Here is a 16249-nt window from a genome sequence, read left to right on the forward strand (position 1 = left end):
TGTGCAAAGCCCATGTTTTCTGTTACAGTTGGACTTGGGTCTTTAAGGAAAGAGTCTTCGATATTTCTGGCCTCTGGGGCTGGCAGGTTCAGAGTAGAGGTGATCTTCAAATATTTGACAGATGGTACAGAAAAGCAGACTTTGAAAGGAAGCAGTGAGATTATGCATTAAATGGCTGGTTGTCAAGTGCTGTTGGACCTGCTCCAACTCACTGCTCAACACAGCCCTCTAGGATCATAGAGAAGTTGGGGCTAAGAGGAAGGACCCTGGTTGTCTGCCCCTGAGGGAGGCATGACCACTGCTCAGTAACTCTTTGAAACTTGTTTCCATCCAGGCTTTTGCGATCCTCACTTTAGGGTGAAGAATTTAGCTTTGCGTTAAATTTAAATGGCAGAGCCCTTTTCTCACACTATGTTTGAGATTCAGAAGACAGGCCCGGTGTACAGCTCTACCCCGAGATAGTGTGAGATTCACGCTATTTGTGTTGTTTTGAAGAGGTAGTTAGTATGAGTGAAACACAAATGCCAAAGTATGGATAGGGAAAAGTGAGTTTCGAGTTTCCTTTCCCATGCCAAGTGATATAGTTCCCTTCTTCAGAGACAGTCACTGCTAATGACTTCTTGATTATATTTCCAGAACTTGTCTGCCTTTTCAAACTCAGGTGTTGGTTTTCCATGTTTTCTTTTTTCTAAGTTTTTCTGTACCTTTTTCTGTATCATTACACCACACCGTGGAGATGATTTCACGCAATACCTGTAGAGTAGGTTTCTCAACCTTGGCACAGTTGATGTTTGGACCAGATTGTTCCTTCCTTTGGGGGGTGCCATCTTGTGTAATGTAGGGTGTTGAACAGCATCCTGGCCTCTACCCACTAGATGCCAGGAACACACACACACCCCATTGTGACAACCACAGATGTCCCCAAACATTGCAAGTATCCCCTGGGTGTAAAATTGCCCCAGTGAAGAAGCACTGATATAGTGCTATTTTGTTCCCTTTAAGATCTACATGGTGTCCCATCGTGTACATAACACTCACTTAGCCATTTTCCTATTGATGGGCATTTTGGTTATCTCTAATCTCTTGATAACTTACATTTGGTAAATACTGGCACTGCTCCAGATGTGTTACATGTTTTCATTCATTTAATCTTCCAAACAGCCCTGTGGAATCATTGTTACTTGCCCCATTTGCCAATTGAGGAAGCTGAGGCCTAGAGAGCACATGAGAGTTCACCCATAGGAGGGTAGCAGAGTTAGAAGTTGAACCCAGACAGCCTCCAGGCTCATGCCCTTCACTGTAGAACCATACTGCCTCTTCCTACAAGCCTTGCCACAATGAATACCCTTGTGTGTCATTTTATCCATATGCAACGCCTTCTAAAGACAAATACCAGAAATGAGGTTTACTGTGTTAGAGGGGATGTGTACCTTCAGTTTTCAAAGATTTGCCGAATTACCCTCCACTGAGGTTGTGCTGCTTTCTCTCCTGCCTGCACTGTATGAGAATTCTACCCACAGCCTTCTGAGTGGGTCTCAGGCTTCCTTGGTCTTTTGGATGCTTGGTGTATACTGAATAAAAGGGATAAAGCAGGTGAGAAATTACTGTGTGCCTGTTGGTGAAGATAGCTCCTATAAAGGTAGCTCATGTCAACTTCCTAACAGCTAAGGGTGAGGTAGGTTTTCTTTACCCCAATAATTGGCAGAGGCAAATTTTGAATACAGAATTACTTAATATCAAACTGCTGTTCTTTCCTCTCCAGAAGTGCTGAGTTCCTCAGAGAAAATTGTTTTGTGGGCAAGAATTGTACTTTTCTAATTTGGGGTACATGGCTGAGTACAAACAGCTATGAGAAACACAGGATGGACATGATACCACTTCCTGCAATAATCTGTTCTACTTGAGGAATTGGAAGGGAAAAGCCAAGGAATGTATTTATCTGGTAAATAGTTTAAAATACGAGGTTTATATTAATACGGGCTCAGATTTATTATGATGTAGGATGCCAGAGTCATGTGGATGTTTCAAAATGAAACAGAACCAACCAGCAGAAGTTTTCTATAATGACAAAGCTGCTTTGGGTTCTGTCCTGGACCACAGAACCAGGCATTATCTCTACAGTTTGGAGATATTAGTTAAAAGTAGGAGAACTCCCAGGCAAAGAATACAGCTTTGTTCTCAGAGACTCTCTGGCAGTGGAGTGCTGGGGCTGGCTCACACTAGATCCCAAACCTGTTGTGTACACCTTTCCCCAGTTCTGTGCTCAGTGACATGAGTTTGGTAGCTTACAGTGGGGCCCTCATGGGAGTGTTTACACCATGGAAATTGGCAGGTGCTACAAATCACCCAGCATAACCCTGTCCTGGAGTCTAATGCAGAGAGAATTCAGGCATCTTAAGACTCTGGGTAGGCCCCTTTGTCTCTACTTTCTGCATGAGGGAAGCCTTGCTCAGCACACAGAATGGAAGCCCAGGCCACTTAGTTACTGAGCCACAACTCCTCAACCTTAACGTGCTGTGCTGCAAATCTCCCCAAGTCCTGTGGCCACTCTGATAAAAACAGAGTGGCCCTTCTTTTCACTACGTCTGTATCTTTGGGGTAAATACCCAGTAGTGCAATTCCTGGGTCATAGGGTAGCTCTATTTTCAACTTTTTGAGGAACCTCCATACTGTTTTCCAGAGCAGTAATTTTTATTGTTTGATCTGTATGTGTGTATGTATGTATTTATTTTTAAAGATTTTATTTACTTATTGACAGAGAGAGAGAGAGCACAAGCATGGGGAGAGGCAGAAGGACAGGGAGGCAGAAGGACAGCAGGGAGTCTGATATGGGACTTGATCCCAGGACCCTGGGATCATGGCCTGAGCCGAAGGCGGACACTTAACTGGCCAGGTGCCTCTTGATCTGTATTTAAATTTCATAAAACTTAACATTGGAAAAGTAGATTCACACACCCGGTCATTTCAAACGTTCTTCAAAGTTTTATAGTAACTAAATCAAGGATCAGTTTTTAATTTTAAATTCTAATTCATTAATTTTAATATTTATTATTAATACTTTAGTGATTATTTAATTGAAACTAAATAACGTTAAACACTCAGTTGCACTAGCCTTATTTCCAGAACTCGGTTGTCACCAGTTGCTGATGGTATGCATGTAGAAGAACAGCATCGGTGCAGAGTGACTCGGTGATGGGCCTAATCCATCCCACTGAATTTCCCTGCTGGATTGACACATACCTGCCTAATGAATTGCCTCTTCAGCTCTTGCATCTCCACTGCCTCTCACCAACATACACAGTTGATTCACCACACAGCCACCCAGCAAATTTTGTTAAATGTTAAGTCAGACATGCCACTCCTCAGACTCGCGCTCCCTCGATGATGTCTTATCACATTTAGGATAAGTTTCAAACTGCTCACAACTGCTTTCATGATGTGGCCCCTCCTGAACTCAGCATCTCACAGACCACCACTCCACACCTCACTCATTCTGCTTCAGCACACCATTTACTTCCCTCCGCATACCAAGTACACACCTGCTCCAGGGCCTTTGCACTTACTGTACCTCTACCCAGAATGCTCTTTCCCAAGCGTCCAAGTGCCTCACACTTGCACTATATTCAAACCTTGACTCAGTGTTGTATCCTCTGGAGGCCTCCGTCAACCCACCCCATCACTCCACCCCCTGCTCTGGTATTGTTGTTTTGTGTTTTGTTTTGTTTTTATAGCAATGATCTCAGCTGACACTGTGTTCTATATGAACTTTCCATCCGTGGTGGAATGTAAGGTACAGGGGAGCTGGTACTTCTGCTCTAACTCTGCTCTTCCCCAGCACCTAGGACAATGCCTGGCACATACTAGACACTTAACAAATGCTTGTCAAATGGATGGATAGCTGTCTTCATGTCTCATTTGCCTCCTGATCTGGAGCCTTCTGTGATCTTGGGAACAGATAGCATTGGCTATGCCCCTTCCCAACCCTGAGAAGGGGCAGGAATGCTGCAGAAGATATTCTGACCTCCCTCCATGTGTGTCTGTGCACCTGTGTGTATGTGTGCATGCACATGCATGTGTGACCAGGGTGAGGGATCAGGGGATTCTTATCCTAGAGACTCTGGGACCACCCAGAAGGCCCTGTCATCCTCATGACTTTTCTTCTCCCACAGCCCCACCTTCTCTGCACTCTGCCCTTCTCCAGATGCGGAGCCTCAAGGGGGAGGAAAGGATGCCTGCTGCACGAGGGAAGTCCAAGTCCAAGGTAAATAGTGATTGTTCTTGCAGGGAAGTTCCATCTTGTAAGACATGGGTCATTTGCTTTCCTTCCATGGAAACTTCCTGCCTGACAGAATCCCATCCAAGATCTGGTCTCTGTTTCCTCCATCACCACGGAGGGTAGGAGCATGAGAAGAGCTCCAGCAACGCACGTAACCACTCAGCACCCTCCTCTCCTTTTTTCTCAGTGTGCATATGGCCATTCACCTATTTGTCAAGCATCTCCAGGTTGTTTGCCTAGGCTGCTCCCGAGACGGAAGAAGAGAGCCACCATGATTTCTCAAGGTAGACATGAGTGCCTAGGCAGGATCTGTTGAGGCAGAGGAGGATTCGAGGTTGTGCTCTAGAGTTAATCTGTTGATGTCACTTTGTTTTTACTTGTATAGCCCATATTTACAAGGAGGAAATCTCTCTAATTTTAAGAGACTCCACATAACCTTGTATTCAGATTGGGTTCGTTGGAACCAGGCCAGTGAGTCAACCTTCTGTTAAAAAACATGCTTCACCACTTTAGATGATGAAGTGATTTTCTAAAATAAACATCTTGGATGCAGTTTCTCTAACAAACACTTTTGCCCTCTAAGTTATGTGTTCCCTGTTGCTGCTGTAACAAAGTTCCACAAATTGGGCTGCTCAAAACACATGTTTATGGTGCACAGTTTGTGGGTCAGAGATAAGGCACAGTGCAGCTTGGCTGGGTCCTCTGCTTTCGGTCTCACAAGGCTGAAAAAAGGTGTTGGCTGGCTGTGTGGTCACATCTGAGGCTCTTCAAATCTCATTGTTTATTAGCATATTCAGTTTCTTCTGCTTTCCACCTGGCCCCCTTCCATCTTCAAGCCAGCAATAGCAGGTCAAATCAGGCTTCAGATCTCTCTGACTTCCCTTTCCACTCTCCTCTTCCAGCTGGTGAAAATTTCCCTACTGTTACGGGCTCCGTGATTACATCATCTGCCTAGATAAGGATTTAAGATCAAGTGATCAGTACCCTTGCTTACACCTACAAAGAACCTTTGGCCCTGTGTAGTTGAGTCATGTGCTCTTTAGAGAGTATGTAGTTAGGGGCATGAATCAGAAGCCAGACTGCCCAGCTTGAACTCCAGCTCCCCCGTTCACTAGTTTGGGCACTTCCTTCCATAAGTCACCCTGCCGTTTCTGGGCTCCCATTTCCTGATCTGTAGCATTGCTGTGATTCTCTCAGGAGTATAGTCACTGGCTAACATGGGTCAGTACCTGTAGGGTGCTTAGAAAGATGCTCTGCCTTTGTCAGTGCCCAGTAAATCCAAGTTGATACTGCTTTTTATGGCACATAGTTTTTAATAATAGCTATGTCATATTGTGTTGTATTTATTTTATTTAATGCACTTGCTCCTCTTGGCCTCAGAACCTCAACTATTTCCTGAATAGATTCCTGGCACCATGGATCTCCCATGTTTGGGACAAGTTCCTTGTTGTTTCCAGCCATATGGAAGCATAAGCCTGTGGTGAAAGGACATGTGACTTTCTGTTTCAGGTGCCAGTGACATTTGGGGATTTGGCCATCTACTTTTCCCAGGAAGAGTGGGAATGGCTGAGCCCCATTCAAAAGGATCTGTATGAAGATGTCATGTTGGAGAACTACCAGAACTTGGTCTCTCTCGGTAAGGCTCTCTCCACCCCGTAATCCACAACCAACCCATTGTGGGACATAAATTAGTCTAGTTAGGAAAACAGAAGCCACTGCAGTTTGTTTTTTTTTTTAGCAGCTTTATTGATGTATAATTCACATGCTCTACATACAAAGTATGTAATTCAGTGGTTTTTAATGTATGCACAGAGTTGTACATCCATCACCAGTCCGTTTTAGAACATTTTCATTACCCCAAAAGAAACCCCATATCCATTAACAATCAGTCTTCATTCCCCTTGCCCACTGATTCCTCCAGATTAGGTAAACATCAGTCTGGTTTCTGTATCTGAATTTGCCTATTCTTGGCCTTTCATAGAAATGGAATCATTAGTATGTGGTCCTTTGTGTCTGGCTTCCTTAACTTAATGTTTTTGAGGTTCATCTACATTGTAGCACGTATCAGTACCCCCTTCCTTTTCATGGCCAATAGTATTCCACATTTTGTTAATCCATTCATCAGTTGACGGGCGTTTGGGCAGTTTTTCACTCTGGCAATTGTGAATATTAACATTTGAGTTTTTGTGTGGACGTATATTTTCATTTCTTCTGGGTGTATACTTAGGAGTGGAATTGCTGTCACATAGTAACTATGTATGTAACCTTTTGAGGACACCTGGTTGTTTTGAGAGAATTTAATACGAGGAATCTACTTAACAGGTGTGATTAAAGGGTAAATAGTGGACAAATATAAATAGTAATGCAGAGTTGGTAACCGCAGGATGCAGGCACCATCCTTGGGCTAGGGATACAAAGGGGAGAGTTTGGGGTTTTTAGGACTTAGAGGAAGGGACTCAGACTTCTGAAGGAAGAGAGAGGTGTGCTGACTAGTCTGTTTATACTCATGAAGGGTCAGGATGAGGCTAATTCTGAGAGTGTGGGGAAAAAAAGAAGCAGAATTAAAACCAGCAGAGCCCCTGTTGGTGGATGCTGACAGGGAGCTTCTGGTGAAGAAGTGTAGTTTGCAGAGCCCCAGCCCCTGCACACAAAACAGATCAGAGAAGGGTGGGATTGGGAGCCGAATGGCAGCAGCTTAATAGCCAGCCTCAGGAGTTTCTGGTCTGATTTTTCAAGAGAGTAATTGGCTTTGTAGAGTTAGAAATGAGCAATTCCGCTTGCTATAACTGAACTTTGATCGTCCTCCTCCTCCTCCTGCCCTTCACATCCTCTGTGCTCCCTTTGTGCTCATAAATCCCCATTCCCGTTGACACAGGGCTTGGCTCTGACATCTGTGGCACCCAGGTCATGCTCAGTGCTGATGTTTTTCCTGAATGCAGGACTTTGCTTTCGGAGGCCAAATGTGATCACCTCATTGGAGAAAGGGAAAGCACCTTGGATAGTGGAGCCAGTGAGGAAACGCCGGGGTGTGGGTGAGTGACAGAGAATCAAGGCTTACTTGTTGCTATCCTTTGTAAGAGCACCCTCCATCTTGAGAGGGCATCCTCTTGAAGGTGTTTGCAAACTGCCAGTTTCCATACCTTAAAGGCCCCCAGGCCTGTAAAGAAAATTCTAGTCTGTAGTGTGAGCCCCCAGAAGGAGAATAACCAACATTTAATAAACCCTTCCTAGGTCCCAGACGTGCTTGTACAGGTTCCTCCCAGGCCTATAAGGTAGGTACTATTATTATTCCTGTTTTACTTATGAGGAAACCAGAGAGCAAGGAAGTTCAGTGACTTGCCTAGGGTAACCCAGCTAGGAAGTGGCGGCACAGCTGGGCTTGAACCCCAGATTCTGGTCTCCGAAGCTCAGCTCTTAATGCCCTTATCCCCACCTATCACATTCCCTGCCTCGGCATGTTCCACCTTCTCTCATGGTAGCATTGCTAATGGTAATGTTCAGACTTGCATGGTTTTCTTCATTCTTTAAAAAAAAAAAAATATTCTCCACAACTGTTCGTTTTGACTACTTTCTAAGAACTCGTTTCCTTTTCTGATAGATTTCTCTTTGGTTAGGTTATTTTTACTTATTTATTTTAACAGTTCTATGAGTGGCTTTTCTGTTGTTGTTGTTGTTGTTTGTTAAGTAGGGTGCACACCTAGCATGGAATCCAGCATGGGGCTTGAACTTAATGACCCTGAGCTCAAGAGTCGGATTCTTAATCAATAGGCACCCCTGAGGTTTTTTAATTGTAAAAAAATCATAACATTGAATTTGTCATCTTAACCATTTTAAAGTGTAGAATTAAGTATATTCACATTGTTGTGCAACAGATATCCAGAACTTTTCCATCTTGTAATAACTTTTGAAACTATATTTACTGAACACTAATTCTCCCTTCACCCTTCCACCTAGCCCTTGGTAGCCACCTTTCTTTGTATTTCTCTGATTTTGAGCACCATGGATACTTTGTATGAATCAAATCATACAGTATTTGTCCTTTTTTCTTGCTGAGCATAACTTCCTTGAGCTTCATCCATGTTGTAACATGTGACAGGATCTTATTTTTTTTTTTGAAGACTGCATAATATTTCATTGTATATGTCATATTTTCTTTATCCATTTATCAATGGATATTTGGGGTGTTCTGCTTCTTGGCTACTTTGCATAATGCTGCAACGAACATAGGAGTACAGATATGTATTTAAGATCCTGATTTCAAATTTTGGGGTATGTACCCAGAGGTGGGATTGCTGGATCATATGATAGATCTATTTTTTATTATCTGGGGAATCTCCATACTGTTTTCCATAGTGGCTGCACCATTTGTCATTTCCACCAACAATGTGTAAATGTTTCAACTTCTTGTCAACACTTGTGATTTTTTGTTTTTTTGATAGTGGCCATCCTTATGGATGTGAGATGATATTGTGGGTTTGATTTGCATTTCCCTAATGATTAGTGAGGTTGAGCATCTTTTCATGTGTTTATTGGCCATGTGTCTGTCTTCCTTGGAGAAGTGTCTGTCAAGTCCTTTGCCCATTTCTGAAAATAGGATTGTCATTTGTTGATGAGTTACAGTTCTTTTTTTTTTTTTAAGATTTTATTTATTTGACACAGAGAGACACACAGAGACACAGCGAGAGAGCAAACACAAGCAGGGGGAGTGGGAAAGGGAGAAGCAGGCTTCCCATGGAGCAGGGAGCCCGATGTGGGGCTTGATCCCAAGACCCTGAGATCATGACCTGAGTGGAAGGCAGACACTTAATGACTGAGCCACCCAGGCCCCCTTACAGTTCTTCATATATTCTGTATATTAGTCCCTTATCTGATAGATGATTTGTAATTATTTTCTCTTATTCCATAGGTTGCCTTTTCACACTATTGTTTTTATTTGTACACAGATGTAGTCCCATTTGTCTTTTGTTGTTGTTGCCTTTGCTTTTTGGTGTCATATCTGAGAAATTAGTGCCAAATCTAATATCCTGAACCTTTTCCCCCAATGTTTTCTTCTAAGACTTCAGTAGTTTTAGGTCTTACATTTAGGTCTTTAATCTGTTTGAGTTAATTTTTGTGTGAGTTGTAAGGTAAGGGTCCAAGATCATTCTTTTCCATGTAGATATCCAGTTTTCCCAACACTGATTGTGGAAGAGACTGTCCTTTCCTCATTGAGTAACCTTGGCTCCCTTGTTGAAAATCATTTGACTAGATATGCAAGAGTTTATTTCTTGGCTTTCTATTCTGTTCTGTTGGTCTTTATCTTTTTTCCACTACCACACTGTCTTAATTACTGTTGCTTTGTAGCAACATCTGCGTATCAAAAGAAATAGTCAATAGTGACCAACTGACTGAGCCACCCAGGTGCCCCAGAGTTGTGTTTTATTTTCATTTAGTTCGAAATATTTAAAAATTCCTTTTGTGATTTCACGTGTTATTTAGAAATGTATTATTTAATCTCCAAGTAGTTAGGGATTTTCCAGTGATATTTCTGTTACTGATTTCTAGTTTAATTTCACTGTGGTCTGAGAGCATTGTGTCATTTCTGTTATTTGTTAAGGTATGTTTTAAGGTCCAGAATGTGGTCCATCTTGGTGAATTTTCTTTTCTTTTCTTTTTTTTTTTTAAGATTTTATTTTTACTTATTTGTCAGAGAGAGAGGCAGAACACAAGCAGGGGGAGAGGCAGGCAGAGGGAGAAGCAGGCTCCCCGCCGAGCAAGGAGCCCGATGGGGGACTCGATCCCAGGACCCTGGGATCATGACCTGAGCCGAAGGCAGCGGCTTAACCGACTGAGCCACCCAGGCGCCCCCCTTCTTGGTGAATTTTCTGTGTGAGCTTGAGAATAATGTGATTTCTGCTGTTGTTGAATGAAGTAGTCTATAGATGTCAGTTATATCCAGTTGAATGAAGGTATGGTTGAGTTCCACTGATTTTTCTGCTTTCTGGATCTTTTCATTTATGAGAGAGGGATGTTGAAGTGTCTTAACTATGATAGTGGATTCATATATTTCTCCTTGTGGTTTCATCAGTTTTTATCTCTTGTAATTTGATGCTTTGTTGTTCGGCATATACCCACTAAGAATTGTTATGTCTTCTGAAGAATTGATTCCTTTGTCATTATATAATGCCCCCCTTTATCCATGATAACTTTCAGTGCTTTTAAGTCAGCTCTGTCTAAAATTAATATAGCTACTCCTCCTTTCTTTTGATTTGTGTTACCATGGTATATTTTTCTCCATTCATTTACTTTTAATCTGTGTCTTTATATCTAAAGTGAGTTTCTTAATAGGCAGCACACAGTTGGGCTGTGTTTTTTAATTCACTCTGAATTAGATTAAATTCAGTCTCTTTTAATTGGTTTAGACTGTTGACAAAGTGATTATTGATATAGTTGGATTGATATCTACTACATATATAATAAATACTTCTATTTGTTGTCTTTATTCTTTGTTCCTGTTTTTGTCTTCCACTCTTTTTCTGCCTATTGTGGTTTTATTTTTTAATTTAATTTAATTTTTTAAAAAAATATTTATTTATTGAGAGAGAGTGGGGGAGAGGGATAAGCAGACTCTGCGCTGGCAGGGAGCCCGATGAGGGGCTTAATCCCAGGACCCTGGGATCATGACCTGACCCAAAGGCAGATGCTTAACTGACTGAGCTACCCAGGCGCCCCTTCCTATTGTGGTTTTAAATGAGCATTTCTATGATTCCATTTTTTTTCCTTCCTTCGCATATAGATATACAGATATAGATATAGGTATCTATAATATATCTTTTTTTTTTTTTTTAAGAGGTTGCCCTAGAATTTATACGTTTACAGCTAATCCAGGTCCACTTTCAGATAGCACTATACCACTTCATGGGTAGTATGAGGACTTTATAATAATAAAATAATGGTAATTCCTTCCTCCTATCATCTGTATCATTGCTGTCATTTACTTCATTTATATATAAATATATGTAAGCAAGTATGTATATATAAGCAAATATGTATATATTTACATGTATACATAGGATAAATACATAAGCATACACAATTGAATACATTGTTTCTATTATTTTGAACAAACTATTATTGTTTCGGTCAATTAAGGATAAGAAAAATAAAGGGATTTTTTGTCTTCACTCATTCTTTCTTCATTGCTTTTCCCTTCTCTGTGTAGATCCAAGTTTCTGACTTGTATTATTTTTCTTCTAACAGACCTCTTTTAACATTCTTTTTTTTTTTTTAAAGATTTTATTTATTTATTTGACAGAGAGAGACACAGCGAGAGAGGGAACACAAGCAGAGGGAGTGGGAGAGGGAGAAGCAGGCTCCCCGCAGAGCAGGGAGCCCGATGCGGGGCTCGATCCCAGGACCCTGGGATCATGACCTGAGCCGAAGGCAGACGCTTAACGACTGAGCCACCCAGGCGCCCCTCTTTTAACATTCTTGCAAGGCAGTACTGCTGGCCACAAATTCCCTCAATATTTATTCATCTGAGAAAGTCTTTTTTCCTCTCACTTTTGAAGGCTATTTTGACAGAGTACAGAATTCTAGGTTGGTGGTTTCTTTCTGTCACCATTTTAAATATTTCACTCCACTTCTCTTGCTTGCATGGTCTCTAATAATTTGGATGCAATTCATTGTTCCTCTGTAGGTGAGGTCCTTTTTCCCCTATGCCGTCATTCAAGAATTTTTCTTTATCTTTAATTTTCTGCAATTTGAAAAAGACATGCCTAGGTATAGGTTTCTTAGCATTTTTCCTGCTTGGTGTTCTCTGAGCATCTTGAATCATGATTTGTTGTCTGACATTAATTTGGGAAATTCTCATTCATTATTGCTTCAAATGTTTCTTCTTTCATTTCTCTTTTTTTTATCCTGGCATTCTCATAACACATTTGTTACTTCTTCTGTAGTTGTCCCACAGTCTTTGGAGAGTCGAGGTTTGTTTTGTTTTGTTTTGTTTCCCAGTCTTTATTTACTTTGCTTTCTGGTTTTTAAGGATTCTATTGATAAGTTAGCTCACAGAATCTTTCTTCAGCTATGTTGAATCTACTAATAAGCCCATCCAAGGCATTCTTTGTTATAGTGTTTTTTTGTTATAGTGTTTTTGATCTCTGATGTTTTGATTCTTTGCATTTCCATCTCTTTGCTTACATTGCCCATCTGTTCTAATATGCTGTATACTTTATCTCTTAGAGCCCTTAGCATATTAATCAGTTTTAAATTTCTGGTCTGATAATTCTAGCATCCCTGCCATATCTGAGTCTGGTTCTCATGCTTGCTCTGTCTCTTCAAATTGTGTGTTTTGCCTTTTGTATGCCTTGTAATTTTTTCTTCCAATTTTAGTATATGTGCTGCCGAAGCGAGCACTGCCTTGTAATTTTTTCTTAACGGCCAGAGGTGATGTATCAGGTAGAAAGAACTGTTGTAAACAGTTAGTGATGAGGTACGTTGGGATGGGACGTATTCTACGGTCCTAGGATTAGGCCTCAGTCTTTTAGGGTGCCTTTGCCTCTGGAGTGTGAACATCACAAGTTTCTCAGTCCATCCCCATCCCCCCTGCCCCCTAGGAGGGACAGGATGGCTAGAAGCAACCGGAGTTGGAGGCAGTGGTTTGTACTTAGCTTCTTACTTGTTTGGATGAAGTTCTGCTTTCCAAGCCTCTTACATGAGGAACCGGACACCAGGAGTCCAGTTGTTGTTTTTTAAAGATTTGATTTTAAGAATACATTTTAAAAATTTATGACTTCACAAAAAAATTTACTTTATTGAGTCCTAATTTACATATTGTAAAATTGTAAAATTCACCCATTTTAAGTGTATAATTCAGTGGTTTTTGATAAATTTAACAAGTTGTGTAGCCATCATCATAATCTAGTTTTAGAATATTTTTGTCACCCTAATAAAACTCTTCATGTCCATTTACAGTTAATCCCTATTCCCATCTCCAGCCCCAGGCAACTACTAATTTACTTTCTGTCTGTAGTTATCTTCTGTCATTTTAGACATTTCATATAATAAAAGTACATTCATCCAATGAAGAATCTATGGAGTTTAATGTAGCATATGGTATGAATTTATCCTACAAATAAAACTTTAATTTTATTCATTTCAAATTGCAAGATTTCCTGAATTCTAATTATTAAATATTTCTATAAAGCCCTTATTATGCTAAAATTATAATGAGACTAAGTCATCATTGTTACTATGTTTGATAAGTATTATTATTATCATCATTGATAATAACTGCACAGAAGCTTCATTTTTCCAGCATAGGAAAACAAATATTGAATTTCTTGCTATCTTTCAGACTCAGGGTCTAAATCTGAGACCAGGAAGTTACCTCCAAATCTGTGCAACAAATCTGGGCAAAGCATCTATCAGAAACCAATTTCTGCATCACAGAAAGTTCCCACAGGAAAGAGAGGCTGCAAGAAGAGTTCAGTTCTAATAAAACCCAGGAAGGTGCATTCAGGGAAGAAATCTTTAAAATGTAATGACTGTGGGAAAACCTTTGGTCAAAGCTTATCTCTTAAACTTCATCAGAAATCTCATACTGGAGAGAAGCCTTATGAATGCAGTAATTGTAGAAAAGCTTTCAGACAGATCTCATCCCTCATTCTTCATCAGAAAATTCACAATGGAAGGAAAAGCTATAAATGTGATAAATGTGGAGAAAGCTTCATTCAAAGAACATCTCTTATTCTACATGGGAAAGTTCATAATGGAAAGGAAATCTTTGACTGTGGGAGGGCCTTGAGTCAGTGCCCACCTCCCAGTGTGGGCCAGAAAATTAGTTTTGTTGAGAACATCCACCAGTGTGGAAAGTGTGGGAAAGACTTCATTCGAATGTCATCCCTATTACTTCATAAGAAATTTCACAGTGGAAAGAAAATTCATAAATGCAATAAATGTGGGAGAGGCTTCAATAAGAAATCAGCCCTTGTTATACATAAAAGAAATCATACTGGAGAGAAAACCCATGAAAGTGAGAAGGTGTTAGGTCAGAGTCCACAGCAGAAAAGTCACTATTTAGAGAATCCTTATAAATGTAGAGCATGTGGAAAATCCTTTAATAGGATTTCATCCATTATGCTTCATCAGAGAATTCACACGTCAAAGAAGACCTACAAATGTGATAAATGTGAGAAGGTCTTCAGGCGGCTTTCAACCCTTATTCTACATCTAAGAATTCATAATGGAGAGAAACTGTACAGATGCAGTAAATGTGAGAAGGTCTGTAATCGGCATTCATCCCTTATTCAACATCAGAAAGTTCATACAAGGAAAAAGAAAATGTTTGAATGTAAGGAATGTGGAAAGATGTTTTCTGGAACTGCAAACCTTAAAATACATCAGAACATTCATTCTGAAGAGAAACCTTTCAGATGCAATAAATGTAGTAAAGTTTTTGGCCGTCAGTCATTTCTTATTGAACATCAGAGAATTCATACTGGAGAAAAACCCTATCAGTGTGAAGAATGTGGAAAAGCCTTCAGTCACCGAATATCTCTTACTCGACATAAGAGAATTCATACTGAAGATAGACCCTATGAATGTGATCAGTGTGGGAAGGCCTTCAGTCAGAGTGCACACCTTGCCCAACATGAAAGAATTCACACTGGAGAAAAACCATATACATGCAAAACATGTGGGAAGGCCTTTAGTCAACGCACATCCCTTATTCTACATGAAAGAAGTCATACTGGAGAGAAACCCTATGAATGTAATGAATGTGGGAAGGCATTTAGCAGTGGCTCGGATCTTATTCGGCATCAGAGAAGTCATTCTTCAGAGAAACCATATGAATGTAGTAAATGTGGGAAGGCATATAGTCGGAGTTCATCCCTGATTCGACATCAGAATACACATTCTGAAGAAAAAGCCTAAGTTTGTTTTAAATATGTGAAAGCATAGAGTGAGGCTTTCAAAGTAGGAGAGACCAAGGCATAGGAAAATGCATTTGTTTATAACATAAATTTTGTAAAAATGGGACCATTTGATGATGTGTCCCACTTGAAAGCCAAAGAGCAAAAGTCATTGATGACTTTGACCAGATGATTTGTCATCAGCTGAGGCCATGACCTTACCATAGGTCTTAATTTCAAAATAGCAAGCTCGGATGATTGGATCAGTCATTTTTAATGAATACTACTCCTCATGTGATAAGAATTACTGATATTTTATTTCCAGTGTAATTTAAAGCTATTTCATTAGTCATATACAACAAAGTAGAACTGCAAAGTCCATATTTCTGGATGGGGCTTTGAGCCTGATTTAAGGTCACATGAAGAATGAGTTTGAGTTTGTCTCTTAGGACTGGAACTATCACATATAAGAGATTTCCTGGGCAAACCAGGGTGCTACTTCCAGCTGGCAGAAAATTGTGGGTGAGAAAAGAGAAGAGTCTTCAAGTGGATAAAGATAGCACTCATAATTGTGTGAATCAGTTGTCATTACCATATTGTCTCCATATGAAAATATATGATATTCATGGTGTGAAAAATCTAACAAGCCTGAGACAGGCTAATGGGAAAAAAGAAACCAGAGAAATGAGAACTTAAAAGCAGGGAGAAATTATTTGTTACTGTTTTATTGAAAATAAATTTGTCTATATTTATATAAATAAACATTGGTATTTTCATGTAAGAACCCTGGCGTGCAGTAAGTGATTGGTGGAAAAATGAGATGCCATTTCTTGAATATGTCCTCTCAAAATTCGTATTTCGGACCCCTAACCTCTAATGTGATGGTATTTTGAAATGGGACCTTTGGGAGCTATTTAGGGGTAGATGAGGTTATGAGGGTGCGTCATGATAGGATTAGTGTCTGAAAAAAAGAAAGGATGCCAGAGAGCTTGCTTTTTCTACTTTGTGAAGATACTGCAAGAAGATGGCTGTCTATAAGCCAGGAAGCTAGCCTTCACTACCACCCAACCATGTGACACCT

At 40.4% G+C, this 16249-nt stretch overlaps 1 protein-coding gene across 8 annotated transcripts in view; it reads left to right on the forward strand.

The window, feature by feature from the left end:
• The window catches only part of ZNF667 (zinc finger protein 667), a 16968-nt gene extending 1016 nt beyond the window's left edge, over positions 1–15952 (forward strand). For 2 of the 8 annotated variants that reach the window (XM_006746429.3, XM_031017181.2), the window contains exons 2-5: positions 4170–4261; positions 5786–5912; positions 7216–7308; positions 13611–15952. In XM_006746429.3, coding sequence (XP_006746492.2) covers positions 4170–4261; positions 5786–5912; positions 7216–7308; positions 13611–15190 — 1892 coding nt within the window. In that variant the 3' untranslated portion in view covers positions 15191–15952. Of the gene's footprint in view, positions 1–6; positions 4262–4463; positions 4561–5785; positions 5913–7151; positions 7309–13610 lie in introns of those variants that run through there. The other 6 variants (XM_081807753.1, XM_081807751.1, XM_081807750.1 and 3 more) reach the window with 6 other exon arrangements.
• The last annotated feature ends 297 nt before the right edge of the window (positions 15953–16249 follow it).

This window comes from Leptonychotes weddellii, chromosome 16 (assembly GCF_054177405.1).
Source record: "Leptonychotes weddellii isolate Sample4059 chromosome 16, ASM5417740v2, whole genome shotgun sequence".
Taxonomy (NCBI): domain Eukaryota; kingdom Metazoa; phylum Chordata; class Mammalia; order Carnivora; family Phocidae; genus Leptonychotes; species Leptonychotes weddellii.